The sequence below is a fragment of the Solanum verrucosum genome, unplaced genomic scaffold (genome assembly GCF_900185275.1).
Source record: "Solanum verrucosum unplaced genomic scaffold, falcon-dt-bn FXZP01000203.1, whole genome shotgun sequence".
Classification (NCBI taxonomy): domain Eukaryota; kingdom Viridiplantae; phylum Streptophyta; class Magnoliopsida; order Solanales; family Solanaceae; genus Solanum; species Solanum verrucosum.
Window position 1 is genome coordinate 225,516 of NW_026020815.1, and position 16,374 is coordinate 241,889.

General features: G+C 31.6%; 3 protein-coding genes and 1 pseudogene across 3 annotated transcripts in view; 2 read left to right on the forward strand and 2 right to left on the reverse strand.

Annotated features, from left to right (window-relative positions):
* Positions 1-16,374, reverse strand: part of LOC125813446 (kirola-like) — a 436,501-nt gene that overhangs the window by 221,526 nt on the left and 198,601 nt on the right. The window lies entirely within an intron of this gene.
* LOC125813480 (kirola-like) lies at positions 1,138-2,585 on the forward strand (annotated as a pseudogene).
* Positions 3,817-5,298, reverse strand: LOC125813452 (kirola-like). Its single transcript, XM_049492960.1, has 2 exons — positions 5,097-5,298; positions 3,817-4,198 (listed from the first exon to the last, which is right to left on the reverse strand). Exons 1-2 carry the CDS (start codon positions 5,281-5,283, stop codon positions 3,942-3,944), a joined length of 444 nt encoding a protein of 147 aa, XP_049348917.1. The 5' UTR covers positions 5,284-5,298; the 3' UTR covers positions 3,817-3,941.
* Positions 13,989-14,695, forward strand: LOC125813474 (kirola-like). The gene is made up of 2 exons (XM_049492977.1): positions 13,989-14,172; positions 14,334-14,695. Exons 1-2 carry the CDS (start codon positions 13,989-13,991, stop codon positions 14,585-14,587), a joined length of 438 nt encoding a protein of 145 aa, XP_049348934.1. The 3' UTR covers positions 14,588-14,695.

Below are 16,374 nucleotides of genomic sequence, written 5' to 3' on the forward strand. Positions count from 1 at the left end.
AATAACCCTTGCATATTTTGTCTAAGAAAAATGGGAAGAAAAATAAAAGACAATATTTTTTTTAGGGTTTGATTCTGTCAGCCTCGTTATAGTGGCCCTGCAGGCGCTATAGAGATGCCGCCATAGCGGAAGGCATCCCTCTATGGTGGGTTGACGTTAGCCTGGATCAGTTCAAATTTAATAATTCTGCCATGTGCCCCAAATTTTATTTTGCACCGAAGTTCAAGAATTTTTTAAGACTCCACACGAAGTGCATTTAAATAAAGACGGATCGGATCATTACAAAAATAATTAAAAAAGAAATTTTGTGAGGTTGATTTTTGACATTCTTAGTAGTGATTACTAGATGAAAACCTAATTAAACACAAATGATTAGAGTTGTGAAAAAGGGTCAACCCAATCCTACCCGATCCAAGCCTCGCAGGCCAAGGAATTTGAAGGGCAAGGGCGGGCTAGCTCTTCATTTGGAAGGACCTGAAAATACTCAACTCAACCCAACCCTGGAAGGGCCGAGGGTTGGAGTGGGCTAGCTCTTTTTTTTTTCTTTTCAAACATAAAATTCTATAACATCAAGAAAATGAGAAGATTTTAACTAGTGTGATGCATCCAAGATACGCGAGCGAGATAAGAGAGTGGCAAGCAAGATGGGAGGGAGACGAGGGCGCAAGATTTGTCTATGTATCCTAGATACATGCGAACCCATTTGGGTAGAATGTATGTAGAACAAATTATCTTAATTTTGAGTCCATGTATCCTGAAATACATGTATCTAGACATACTAAAATCTGGTAAGATTCATAATACTATAACATAACATGCATTTAAGTAATTAGCTCATATATTAGTGAGATTGTTGTAAGTTACCGTTAAATAAATAGTTGGCCCATGGATTGACCCCGGCCCGGCCCCGATCAAGCCTCAAGGGCCAATGACTTATATGGATTGGGCTTATAAGCCCTAATTTTAAATGCGCTTGAAAAATCCTATCCCTACCCTACCTCAATAATGAGTTGGGTTGGCCGACCCCATGGCCTAAGCCCATTTTTGACGGCTCTACAAATGATTAACATTATTAATAATATGTGATACATATATGTGGTGGATAATATTTTCTACTAGCTAGCTTCTCACAACAAATTAAAATCTATATAAAGGTTACAAGTTATAAACTTTTTCTCACCACTTTCTTTCCAAAACTTATTGTAATTGAAGAAAATATGGGTCTGAAAGGCAAATTAATTGCTTCAGTGGAGGTGAAGTGTGGAGGACACCCGATTCATGATTTTTTTTCACATCCATACCCATCATATACCTAATATAAGTCCTAGTATTATCAACCATTTTGAGATACACGAAGGTGAAACTGTAAAAGTTGGTTCGATTGTTAGTTGGAATTATAATGAAGGTAACACACATTTTTCTATTCTCTCTCCTTCAATAAGATTTACATACATCAAGTATTGTTCTTTTTCGATCCTAAGATTTTAGATTTGTGTCATCAAGGAAACAAAAAGTACGGAAGCAAAAGATATTACTATTATTAATAATATAATTGAAATTATATTCTAGGAAGACAATCCAATATTCAAGAGCATTAGATTATCTTGTACGTATAGTCGAATCTAATCTACCTTATATGATGACGATCCATTTGTTTTTTTGCTACTCAACTTTTGTTCATATGAATATTCGAAATTTAATTTCTGACTAATTCAAATTCGAGCTGCGTGAATCCACACCATCATCTAGAGCTGCTAGAGGACGACTCAAATTGGGTCTTTTTTTTTTCTTTCGATTATAGGAGAAAATAGTAAAATTGTCCATCGAGGAGGTGTGCTTGGTATATGTGGAAAGTGTTTTTCTAAAAAATATTTTTTTTTAAAAATAAGTAAGTCTTTTACTTATTTTTTAAAATATTTGTTAAGTACATAAAAAATTATTATCCCAAAAATATTTATATGTGATCTAGCATAACAATATGAGGTGGAATAAGGTAATGAACAAGATTTGTGGGGTTGGATGGTTAGGTGAGCAAGTGGAGACGATGAAATTAGAATGTCATCTGAAACTTGTCTTTCTATTATCATTAGAGAAGTCATTTTTATTTTTATTTTCTAAACAAAATATTTTGAAAAAATCAAAAAAATATTTTCCTCTCTACCGAACACAGGAATAAAATTTAAATATGATTTTCTTAAATTTGTCAATGCTTTGATAGAGCAATTGCAATATCCCATTCATGTAAAAATTGTTTGTTTTCATGAGGAGTTAAACAGTCAAACAAGGAGTAACACCTATTATATTTTGTTTGTTTTAATAATTACAGCTGGACAAAAGAAGTTTATTAAGCAAGTAATTGAAGCCATCGACCCTGACATGAAATCAATCACTTGGAAAGTGATTGAAGGAGATGTGTTAGAGTTGTACAATTCCTTTACTGTTATCCTATCTTGTGAACACGAGTGGACAACATGGACAATTGAATACGAAAAGAAAACTGAAGATATTTCAGAGCCCCTCATTCAATTGGGTCTTCTCCTTGACTTAACCAAGGATATAGAGAGTCACCTTCTCAAGAAATAGAAGAAATATATCAATGTGTGTATGTGTTTGTGTTTGTGTTTGTGTGATGAATAATTGAGGATGTTGGCTAGCTCTAGCTAGCGTGTGGAATAAAGAATATTGTGTAAAGAATATATTATATATGTCTATTTCTTTCTATGATATGTATGTATTTTCAATGGTCAATATATGTATAATATCATGCATTTTGTTATAATAACTCAAGCTCTCGTTTATTATTTTAAAGCTCTAAATTATGTTTTGAGACCTTACATTAGTTAGGAATATCATTTGGAACTTATTAGCATGATTTGAACTGGAATCAAAGGGATAAGTGGAGTTTTGACATCAATATGGTTCTGGTGTGGTGGTGAGATTGTTTTACCCTTAATCAAAGGTCTCAGGTTCGAGCACATGAGTCTTGTAGCGTGCAATCCGAATTTAGTCAAAATTATATTGTGGACGACTCCAAACACCAGATGGGAAACCGTAAAAAAAAAATAGTTCGCATTAAAGGGTCCTAATTATTGTTTATTGATCACTATGTTGTTGGAGGTTTGCTTGTGAGATGAAATTAATACGCTAGCAAGTAGGGATGTGAATGAATCGAATCAAACTAAATAATAGATTTAATTTTTTTTATTTTTTTTATAGATTTTTATATAAATCCATATTTATGTCAAATAATTTGGAGAGGTTCTTAATTTTATAAAAATTATCGAACAATATCGAATTATTTATTTATGAAAATTATATTTTATATATTAAATCTAAAATTATAACAAAATATTATTGCTTTTTTTTGCCTTGGAATTATGGAAACACCTATTATGCTCAAAAGTCTCTATCCTCGTACCTTTTGTGTTATTTCTAATGAAACCAAATTAGTTTCAATATCTTGAATAGCAAATCATTTTCGTCATTGGCCCCCAAGGCCTAGCTCAAGTGGCAAAAGGTGGAGGATTTGTGGCTTAGGTCGCAGGTTCAATCCCCACACCATGCAAAGCGAAATCCGGTATTTAAGTGGAGAAGGGTAGAGGGGCAGCCCCATTATCCACCGAGTTTAGAAGGCTGTGATTGGTCCAAAGGGCGGGTCACAGACAAATTTCTCGGTTATAAAAAAAAAAAAAATCATTTTCGTCATTGAATAGCAAATCATTTTAAACAGTTTCAATATATTCTTTAAAAAAGTTCTAAACATTTTCGTCAACTAAATATATGACAAAATTAGTAAATTGATAGGAGCTTCATCCATATTCTTTGAATATAACATTATTTATTTCACATGCTAGCTAGAACTAGCCGATATTATTAAAGATTCATCACACAAGCACAAACACGCACACATACATATACAATCGTTGAATTTTATAGATTTTTTATTTCTTAAAAAGGTGCCCATCTATCTCTTTGATCACATCAATCCATTCACCAAATACAGTGAGGGGCTCTGGTATATCTTTTTTTTTTTTCTCGTACACGAATGTCAATGTAGTCCACTCATGTTCACTAGTAGTGATGATTTTGAAGGAATTATATAAGTCTAGCAAATCTCCTTCAATCACTTTCCAAGTGATTGATTTGTTATGAGGATCGATGGACTCTATCACTTCCTTAGCAAATTTTTCTTTTCCATCTATAATTATTAAAACCAAAAAATATAAGAGATGTTATTCCTAAATTAAATATTAAAATCCTTTAAAAGATCTAATCATTCGTCAAATTATATCCAACTATTTTGTTTTTTCTTCATTTTTCATTTTCATTTTTCACATTTTGGAGAATGTGGGAATTAGTAGGACATGTTATAAGAATATATTGTGTTTTGTACTAAGGAATAAATTTCATGTAAAGATTTTTCCCGCAAAGCTTTAGAAAAATGTTCTTTGGTGTTCGATTAGTGAATGAAAAAAAATGTTTTCTGGTGTTTGATTAGTAAGTGAAAGACATATATTGGAAAATCATATATTATATAGGGGTCGTTTGGTTGGGAACAAGTTATCTCAAGATAAGTTATCATGGGGTTAGCTATCCTGGGATAACTTATCTCACCATGTATATGGGATAACTTTTCCCATCGCTATGGCATAAATGGTGGGATAAGTTATCCCAAACATGGTAACCAAACAAGATGTAAAACTTTTTTATTCCATCACTATTATTTTTAATCCCTCACACCAAACGACCCCTAATATTATTAAAAATCATAGAGTGTTTTGATTTGATAAAACTTTTGAATATTAAAGATTAATAAGTCTAAAAGTGTTAGATGGAGAAAGTAAAATAAAGTTACCAAGTTAAAATACAATTTGATTTAAAGAATTAACTTCCACCCACAAGTAAGAAAAAGTTGCTCTTTTCTTTTTTGATGTAAAATATTTTACTGGAATACATTTATGGGTAACCAAACACCGTCAAACATTTTTTTTCACAAACATTATTTTCTTGGAAAAGACTTTAGGAAATGATCCTAAATATAGAAATTTGATGCAAGCAAATATTATCATGAGAGAGAGGAGAGAAGTATGTCTTACCCTCGTTATATTTCCAGCTAATAATTGAACCAACCTTAATGATTTCACCTCCATGAATCTGGAAATGGTTGACCTTACTAGGGCATATGTTGGGTATATGATGAGTATTGGAGTGAAGAGTATCATGAATCAAATGTCCTCCACACTTTGCCTCTATTGAAGCAATCAACTTACCTTTTACGCCCATAATTTCTTTTCCCCAAAATAATAAGCTGTGAAAAGAAATTGGTGATGAAGTGGTTAGAACTTGTAGATTTATATGGAATTTAATTAGCTGAAAAAACTTTATAGACCACATATTTATTGCCACATGTTATGTAGTGTTAGTTCATTTTGTTTATAGTTGGGTTTTGGTTTAATTATAAATTTGACTTTCACAATGAAATTTTATGTGCTATGGCAAGGCACCGAGGGGCTAGGTGGTCCGGATCGGAGTACGCACTACAAGAAAAGTGTGAATTACATGGAGATTTTCTTGGTGATTATTATGAAAATTTGCAGGAAAATAAGTTTCTTGCGGATTTTCATACTAATTGTAACATCTTGCATTTTGAAATAGCTATGAAGGAGCTTATAATTGGAAATAGTCATTTTTGGAAAGAATTCAAAATCTGGAAAATTTAGTTAAGTATGGAAAAAGGTGAGTTTTTCGTCAATTTCAAATGGTCATAATTCCTAGCACGGGATGAGTTAGATGTAATTCCAGTTATTTTTTTGGAAAGATTTTGGAAGGATCTTTCCAACGCCGCCGAGTTTGCTCGATTCCGAGTTCGTATGAGTGAGTTATTCCCTTTGGAAGTTGGGTTGTTGGCATAGGGAAGTTCACCCGAATTTTTTAAGGGTATTTTGATCTTTTCCCTAACCATTTCTTTATTAAGGGTCTAGACTAATTTTAAATCAGTTTTCCCTTTTAAAAGTGAGAGTTAGGGCTTTTGAGAGAAAAGGAGAAAGAGAAGAAGAAGCAAGGTTCGTCAAGATCGTCGTGGTTTTCGTCGGGGGTGATCCCTAATAAGGTATGTGAGATCATAGTGTTGGGTTGGTTTATTCCCCCACACGCCAAACTCGTTTTAATTCCGAGAAAAGATTGGTTGTGGTTGTTGAATTCTTGTGGTTGTGTTGTTGAAGTTCTTGTTGGTTTGATACGTGTTTCCGGGTGTGATTTCGAGTTGAAGTTATTGTATATTAAGATTTTTAAGGATTCTAAGTGTTTGGGGAAATAACCTTTGATGTTAAGAGGGTTTAGAGTTGGAGAAACTAAGTAGAAAAGTTGGATTTTCTGGGTAAAAGGCTGGGGCGTCACGCCATCTAGCACGTCCCAAAAGGGACTCTGAAGTTCCCCCCTTGGGGCGGCGCGCTATGCAGTGCGCCCAGCAGCCCCTCTGAAACTTGAGGGCTGGCGCCCCACGCCTCTCAGAGCGTCAAGGACGCCAATTCTCCTCATTCCTTCCCCACTTTTTCATACATGTTCCTTGGTAATGTACCTATGTTTTATAGTTGTTTTCAACACTCTAAGGTACATCTAAACCTCACGAACTCATCCATAAACATGAGATCATTACCCTTGAATCCGTAATCCAATTCTAGGAAAGTTAGGATCGAAGTCAAGTGAAGTTAGAGTCAAGTCTAGAAGTTAAGAAGCAAGTCAAAGCAAGTTTCTTAAAGTTTTTCAAGAGTCTTTATTGAACGTTTTAACTTCGTTTTAAGGCTCAAGTTTCAAGTTAAGCCAAGAGTATAGAATTCAGTTCATTTCTCAAAAGTGATTAGGGAACTAAGTATTCCCAAAGAAGTTTATAAATGTTTTTACATTTGAGTAAGAAAGGAACTATGTTTTCCTAGAGAGCCTTTGGGCTAAGCTTTGAGCAATTATCTCAAACTAAAGAAAGATGTGTTTAAAACACTTATGAGCTAAAGTATATTTTTGGGAGTAGTATTGAGCATCGGATTGGGGACACGAGTTCATATTAACTCAACTCTCCATAAGAACCATGTAGCCAAACATGGGATTTAATGGGTCATACTTTTTAGATGATCACGTAAGTTAAGCTAGTGGATCCACTAAGTTAAGTAAGGTCCTATATCACGGCAAGGTATAGGATGGTACTTGGGCAACGTGAGGTAAAACGTTTTATCATCACTAGGGCTCATAGTGGTGGTTGTCGGTTAAAGAATCTCCCACTAAAGTTATATTACTTTTATATAAGTAAAGTTGAGTTTGTTATTGCTTTAATCATTAACGAACTAAGTTGTTTACACTGTTTTACAAGCTTTATATATTGCATGTGTCTTATTGCTTTATATTGAGTTCAGTTATTCATGAGTTGAATAGAGCCAAGGTAAGTGTTCTCTTGTACTCTTTTCAAGCTTAAGTTGTTGTTTAGCTTTCCAGCTCGCATACTCATACATTCAATGTACTGATGCCAGTTGGCCTGCATCTTATGATGATGCAGACGCAGGTAACCAGGATCAGCATCCAGCACTCCGTTGATCCAGCTGAGCAATCTAGAGTTAGTGGTGAGCCTCCTTGCCTTCCAGAGGACTCTGTTATTTTGTGTTCCTAGTTTTGTTTTATTAGGATGTTGCGGGGTCTGTCCCAACATCCATCTCAGTGCTATAGAGGCTTCATAGACCGTCGGTCAGTTAGTATTGAGTCTCTCATCTATGTATATATATAAATATTCTATTTTGAGACGCGAGTTGCCTTTTTGGCCAGTTTTCATCAGTTAGGTGGTTTTATGACCTTTCATTGCATTGAGTTATTCTGTTGAGTTAAGTTTCCGCTGAGTTAAGAAAGCCAGGCCAAGGTTCGCTTGGGGGCCAGCAATGGTCTTCGAGTGCCAGCCACGTCCAGGGTGTAGGCTCGGGGCGTGACACTAATCCCCAGAAAAATCCCCATGTAATTCACACTTTTTTTGTAGTGAGTAATGACCGAACATGATGCTTGTTTGGTAGACTTATTAGTTAAGAAATAAAGTTATGCCTTTGCCATCAACTATAACTTTTGGCGTAATAGTAGGGATTTGAACTTAACAAGTGATATCAGAGCTAAAGTCGTAGGTGCCATTCCCAAGAGCAACATTCTGCATAACGTAGGGGTTGGGAAGGAGATTGTTGGATATAGCTTTTTGACATGACAGTAAACGCTTAATTAACAAACAACACGGTACTCATGTAATGTTTCATTTCTTGTGAATTTACTTTTAACTGTGAAATGGCCATTTTATCCTTCCTCTTAGCTTTACCACACTTAGTTTGCATTGCGGAAATGATTGGTGTGGTCCCCGATGTGATCAGGTGTGTTTTTGGTGATTTTGTCCCTTTTGAGTCGAGAATTTTTTATATGATTGACTTTGATCAACATTATGAGTTCTGAGTGTCGTATGGGGATTTCTTCAGTTTATTGAGTCTAGAATGTCGAGTTTGTTCTATTAATGTGATCGGTTAGAGTTCCGAGACCTTAGGTTGTGTTTGGATATTAATTAAGTAAAATGTTGAACTTTTGGCCTAAATGGGTTTCAAGGGATATTTCGGTCATAACCATATTTTTTTTGAAATCCGACAATTTCATTGGTTCCAACACATGTTTTATGATGCATTTGCACTATTGGTTCGTGTTTATAGGATTCTGAATGAGTTTTAAGGGTCAAAAAGATGTTTTCAAGGTTGCTGGTGCATACTTTTAGTGACAAAACAAATAGAATTTTAGTGACGAAAATTGGGTTTTAGTGACGAAATTGCTGAGTTAAATATATATTCGAACTCATTTTGTACTTTTAACATTTAGGGAGATAGAAAAATCCATTTGATGTGATTTTTGATGCGTTTTTCTTTCATAATCATTGGGTACGTATTTTTAACCCTATTTTACTCTTTCCCCAAGACTATCCCTTTCATATTTCATGTTTCTATCCATTAAGTTGAGATTAGGGGTTTGCAAAAATCGAACCGACCGATAAATCGAACCAAAAACACTGTTATTGATTTATTGGGTTAACATCGTTTAATGGATTTATAAAAGAAAATTATTGGGTTATCTGTTCGGATTTGATTTTTAATATTAGGTTATTAGGTAAATCGATAATCCATTAAGACTAATAATTTATCACTTTTACTTGTGCATAAATATTATATATTAATTTCAATACCTTACTAGTTATTGTCTTTGTCCTTTAGTCTTCAATCACACTTCACAATGGCTTTGAGTTCACAGTGTCTAAATCTAAACTAAGAATCATAATCCTCTTAATTTTTCTTTGTGTTACACATGTAAGTTCTTTTCAGGTTAATTACTATTGTTTCTATTTTATGATCATTTATAAAGTTACATTATGGTGTTATCGTGTCAAATTTATTAGAGAAGTCATATATTTGTTTTATAAGTATTTTCATATTGGCTAAATCGAAAATCGAACCGTTAAGGACCAAAACTGATAAATTGAAAACCAATAAAAATATCTTATTAGTTTGATTATTGGTTTAATATATTTAAAAATCGAAAACCGATAAATCGAACAGATAATACATAAAATTGAACCGACCGATGCATACCTCTAGTTGAGATTTTAAACCCTAAAGTATAGAAATAAAAAAAAAATTGATTTGAAGGTCGATTTAGAGTGAGTTTTCATTGATTTTCGAGATTTAAGGTCATTGTAATATGGGTAAACTAATTTTGACAAAGTTTTTTATATACAATTATCTAACTGATATACATAGACAATTCACGTCTCTCATCTCTTTCTTAATCTCGGTCGCCACTGTAGCCTAACACAAAGAACATATACATATACAAACACAATTTTCATAGACACAGACGCTCGATTTATACAAATCGTCGTGATTTATACCAATAAGATGATTCATATATTTTTTATGTTTGCTATTCCTAAAATTTACTTTATTATGTTTGTTATTCCTAAAATCAGCTCAAATAGCAAAACTGTAGCTATAGAACGCCAATATATTTTTTATGTTTGCTATTCCTAAAAAATTTTTTTTTTATACGTGGTCTAATAAGCATTTTTTCTAGGTATCTTTTTTATTTTTTGGGTTAAAAGGGCTTTTTATTTATAACACAACTAGATCAACATTACATAGGGGTTATTTCCCCCCTCTGCTTCAACATGATCATGCATAATAGTGGCTTCTAGAGATGCAGATGGATGAGACATATTCAGTAGTTCATCCTCATCCTCAGCTAGACTGGAATTTAAAATACTAAGGTTACCAAGTTTTGCTAGATAATTACAGTACAAAATTTGTTGTGGCTAGTCATACACAATACTCCCTCTGTCCCTAATTACTTGTCCACTTTTGAATTGACACACTTATTAAGAAATCAATTAATGACATAGCGAGTTTATCATTTTACCCTTATTAATTATGAATTGGATGAAAAGTTCTGCATTTTTCAAAGTAATTAGTCATTTAATTGAGGGTGTAATAGGTAAAAAATAATTTTTTATTTCTTGATTTGTTAAAATGGACGACAAGTAATTAGGGACAGAGGGAGTATATTTTTTTTCTAGTAGTATATCCTCCAAAAGAGTCATTGTTTAAGCAGTCCTCAGCCCATGGTGGAGGTTCCATCAAAAGCATCACTTCATTTGTTTAGTGACAATGCCCCAACTGAGGTAGTGGAGTTTTTTCTTAATAGAAGTCGACCCCCAAAGGAAGTCACGTTGAGATTTGTCTATGGCTTTAAGAGTAGAATTTGGCATGTATTGGAAAAATTGATTTTCGATTTAGAGTGATTAATGGACTGTCCAGAAAGAGAACAAAATCTTTTAAGGGTATGACCAATGATAACACTTTTATGCTGAACTCTAGACATAAGAGTAAGGTCATCAGCATAAAAAAGACAACATTTTGATAGGTTTCCAGACCCAAGTTGACTTGGTGGTTAATGTGTACAGACAACATTTACATACAAAGGATAAAAATATAAGGGGACATCGGATCGCCTTGACGGATACCCCTAGAGATGCAACTCATAATGAGAGACCTAATGTTATTAGGAAATTTGAAGAACTTAAGGGTTTCATGGATAAAAGATCATTCTAACTTATCCCTTTCCTCTTGGAGTTCTTAAGGTACTGAATTACTTCCTGATCGAATGATAATAGCATTATCCAACGGCCTCCTACCTTTAAGGAAACTTCTTTGGCAAGGGCCAATGAGAGCCTCTAAAATGGGTTTCATACGATTTGCAATAGTTTTTGTAATAATTTTATAGATAGTGTTGCACAAACCGATAGGCCTAAAGTACTTAAGATGATTTGCATTAGGAATTTTAGGAAAAAGATAAAGATAGGTGGTGTTAAAATTAAGAGGCATAGCAGCATTTTCAAAGATTGAATGACACGTTTCTAGAATAAGGCTCCTACCAAACCTATGGTTAGCATAGGATATGATTTTCTTAAAATGCCTAACCCTAAACTAGGTTAAGCATTTATTTCACAAACTATCAAATCTCAATTTTCAAAGTTTGGCAGCGTATTTATTGAGAAATAAATTTATGCATGTGACATTATTATTTATTTATTACGGAGAAGGGTCTAAAATGCCCTTCAAGTATTTGAATTGGTACAAAAATTACCTTTCATCCACCTATCGGCCCTAAAATACCCCTGACGTCCACCTTTTGGCTCAAAAACACCCTTATGTCTAACAGATCATACCTAATAGGTGAATGGAGGGTAATATTGACTTAATTTTGAATTTCATAGAAAATTTAAAATTATAAAAGGTTAGACATCTACTCTCTACACTCCTCCCTCCCCGGCCCTTCACTTCCTATCTCTTCCAAAAAAAATTCTATTTTGATCTTGTCCACCATTTTAGTTTTTTTAAAAAAAAATTATGACAAACAAGAGAGAAAAAAAAGGAGAAAATAATGATGCATTCATATAGAAATAATTAGTTCAATAAAAGATGACTTAATTGAGCAAATATGTACAAATATTATATTTTTCTTTTGTGTGCAACCAAAATTAAAAATAAAAGAATTAAAATAATCATTTCTCTTATCCCTACCCGCATCCCATCATGAAATTAATACTCCCTCTGTCCCAATTTAAGTGACACATTTCGCTTTTCGAGAGTCAAACAGTTTAAGTTTGACCGAGAATTTGCTCATGAAATTTTCAAATTTTTTAAAATGAAATTTATATATTTGTAAACTACACAAAAAGTATTATAAGTCTCAATAATTGATAATACAAAATATTTAAAAGATATAGGAAAAATTTACGGTCAAAGATAGACATGTTTGAATCTCGATATCCGAAATGTGTCACATAAATTGGGACAGAGGGAGTACTAATTAAAAAAATATAAATATGTGAGTTCATTTCAAGTTTGAGTCCTAGATATCCTAATTAAGAATAAGAGACTAAATAAAGGAATAAAAGAGAAAATGAACAAGACATTTGGATAGTTGAGAAATTTTTTTTATATTAATGAAAATAATTTTTTTTTTTTAGATGGACAATCAGTCAGGGTAAGTGTGGATTTTAGTTGGATCTCCATTTATGAGTTAGGTTACGTTATAATAAATTGGGGTTGATTTAAAATAGGTCAATAGGAAGATATCATGAAATTAATTATTTTTCAATATTATTTTCAGTGTATTGGGTCAAAATATGAATCATAAGTGTTTTTTATAGAAAAAATAATTTTTTGAAATATCATTTTTATTATTTATTTGAGAAGGGTTTAAATTTGGACCAATCACATAAAGCAATATAATATATTTTCAAAGATATTTGATATGTGTATATTATATCATATTAAAGTAGAAAGTGGGGTAAGTGGGTAAATAATTTGGGCGACAGGTCCATTAATGATAAATAGTTTGGGTTAATTAGGTCCAATTTGGGTTAAAAGGGGAATTTTCGTATATAACCACTCAAAATAACTTAATTAGGTTTTATAGCTATAGTTTGCTAATTATGATTCACAACTACATTTGTATAATTTGCAGATACGTTTATACAATTCACGTGTATTTATATAATTGAGTAATACAAATTTTGAAATTATACAAATATGATAAAACTCGATATAACGAATTTATACAAACATAAACATCTGAACTTTAAACAGTCATACAAATTACATTAATAAATGATATTATACAAAATCCGACACTACACGTTTATACAAACTTAAAAAAGTTGTACAAAAAGATTGAATGTATATGGTGATAAAACTGTAAAACCAAAGGGAATCACCGTCATATACAAATACAAATCAAACGAAGAATTGTTAGTAGCGAATTATACAAACGTGGCGAATTATACAAACATGACTAATTATACAAACTCGAACCCATCCCACGTAATTAACAATTAATGTTAGTCGTGAGTGGTAATTATAGCAAATTGTAGCTATGGTGACGAATTAAGTAGTATAAGTTTGCTTAACCACATAATTTTTCCTAAATAATTTCACAACTAGGTCTATTTTATGTAGTTTTTCCAATTAATAACAACACAATAATTATATATTTAGTGTAATTTAATAAAAATAATAAAAAATAATATTTTTAATTTTCTGATCCTTCAATTAAGAACCAACTATTTGTAAATTGTAAACTTCAATCTTAAAAAATGAATAGTTATAAAAGCATTTTCATCAAATTGTTTAATTAGCATCGCTACGTAAAATTCTGAAATTCAAATTTATAACTAACTAAAATCTAATTTTACACAACATGAATTAACATTAATTTTCGATTCCCACTAATAATATTTGATACATATATGTGGTGTATAGTATTTATACCAATTAACTAGTTTCCAAGTCTAATTAATATCTATATAAAGACTTTAAGGTCTGAACATTTCCTCACCACTTTCTTTTCACATCTTATTGCTATACAGTAGAAGAAATATGGGTTTGAAGGGAAAGTTAATTGCTTCACAGGAGGTGAAATGTGGAGGACACTCGGTTCATGATATGTTTCACACCAATACTCATCATATACGCAACATAAGTCCATTGATTAATCATTTTGAAATTCATGAAGGTAAAATTCTAAAAGTTGGTGAGGTTGTTAGCTGGAAATATATCGAAGGTAACACATTTTTTCACTTTCTCTCTATCTCTCACTATGATTTGCTTGTATCAATTATTTATATAGGTATATATTTCATATTATTTTGTGAATATTTAGATCTCTTATGAGGAATTAAACATTTAAATGAGTAATATCATCTATTGTATTAATGATTATAGATGGGAAAGAAAAAATTCTTAAGGAAGTGATTGAAGCCATAGATCATCATGACAAGTCGATAACTTGGAAAGTAATTGGAGGAGATGTGTTAGAGTTGTACAATTCATTCACTATTATCACATCCAATGAACATGAATGGACTACATCAACACTTGTCTATGAGAAGAAAAATGAAGATACTGCAGAGCCCCTCGCTCTCTTGGGTGTTTTTCTAGATGTGATCAAACATTTAGAGGATCATCTTCTGAAATAAAAAATGTATTATGTTGCTGCTTGTATGATGACTATTTTATAGTATTGGCTAGTTTTAACTACCCTGTAAAATAAATAATGTTATGTTTGACGAGTATATATTATGTATGTGTGCCTACTTCTATAAATGCATTCATAACTTAATAAATATTAATTATTAGTATGGTATTCTCATTCTTTTCCGACTCTTTTATTTTTTGTTTCTGTAATTAATGGTAATACAGGGTCTAACGGAGATTCCTTATGAGTGTTGATTTAGGTTGTATAAGGTATGGAAAAAAATTATTGATTTTTTAAAATATATATTTAATCAAAATCATGTTTAGGATAAATATATATTTTACTATATAATCGAAAAATTATACAATCTATTCAAATTATATAGTAAAATTCAGTATAAATATAATATATTATTAAACAATATGCAGTAACAATAACCATCCAAACAAGCTGTTAATTTCTAAAACACATGATTATTTTTATTTCTATAGAAAATACATTATTCAACTAATTTAAAAACTCTATATATTTTTTGTGTTTCTATATCAATTTATAATATTGGTTCGATTTTTTCACCATACACTTACGGTATGATTTCTAGCTAGGTACATGTTAGACGTTACTATTTTTTGTAAATAAACAATATAATGCAGTAACTAAGTTTTTACTAAATTTATGTATATAAAGCTGCTAAGTATAAGAAAACTATATCAAGGGGAATAATATTTATTTATTTAAGTATATCTAAATTCTAATTATTATTTGTCTTAACGCATCAAAACAGTGGACATATAGTATAGGAAATACCTAAAGTAAATATTATTGGAAAAGGTACATAAATTTCACTAGTTTAGAATCTAATTATTTAGATACATTTTAGTTTGCAATATTACGTATTTTATTATATTTTTGTGCATCCAAATACATTCAGATATGTCCAGATATACATGTATCTCAGGATACATGAAGTCAAATTTCTTCTAGATACATTGGTCAAGTGGATTCGCATGTATTTGGGATACATAACAAATCTCGCTCACCACTCTCGCATGTATCTGGTAACTTAAATACATGTGTATCACGCCACATACATACAAATACATGTATCAAGTGTGATTCACATGTATCTGGGATACATCACGTCGCTCGCCTCTCTCCCTATTTTAGTTATCTGGTAGCAAAAATACATGTATCTAAGTGTATCTTCCTCAATATATGGTTGAAAACTCTTAATTAGTGGTAACATACGCAATATTTTGAAAGAAAATGTAACAATAGTAAATATGGTAGTAAAGTGTATGTAATTATTCAGTTTTTCCAATATTATTTATACGGAACTCTAAAATTTGGAAATGTACGATTCAAATTTAATTAAAGCTTTAATATAAATACAAAATATCGAGTAAAAAATAAAATAAAAAAACTATACTTTTCTTTATATATTGTTTCCTTTCAAGTTTTCTCCGAGAGAGCCCAAAATCTCCTTTTTTTTCTTGTTTATCTTTTCTCACTGTGTATACTTATATTTTTATTTTTCTCTTTTTTTTTTTATATCTCTTAAGAGTTTAAAATTTGATTATAATATAATATCTAAAAATATATTTGCAAAAATTATATCATGCATTAAAATTATTGTAATAAATATATTGGAGTTTCAAAAAAAAATTAACTTTCTTGAATCACATTTTTATTATTTTATTTATTTCATAGGTATATATTGGTCTTTTAAGTATATTATTATTAGTATAGAATTTAAATATGACAACTCGAAAGGATGAATTTGATTAG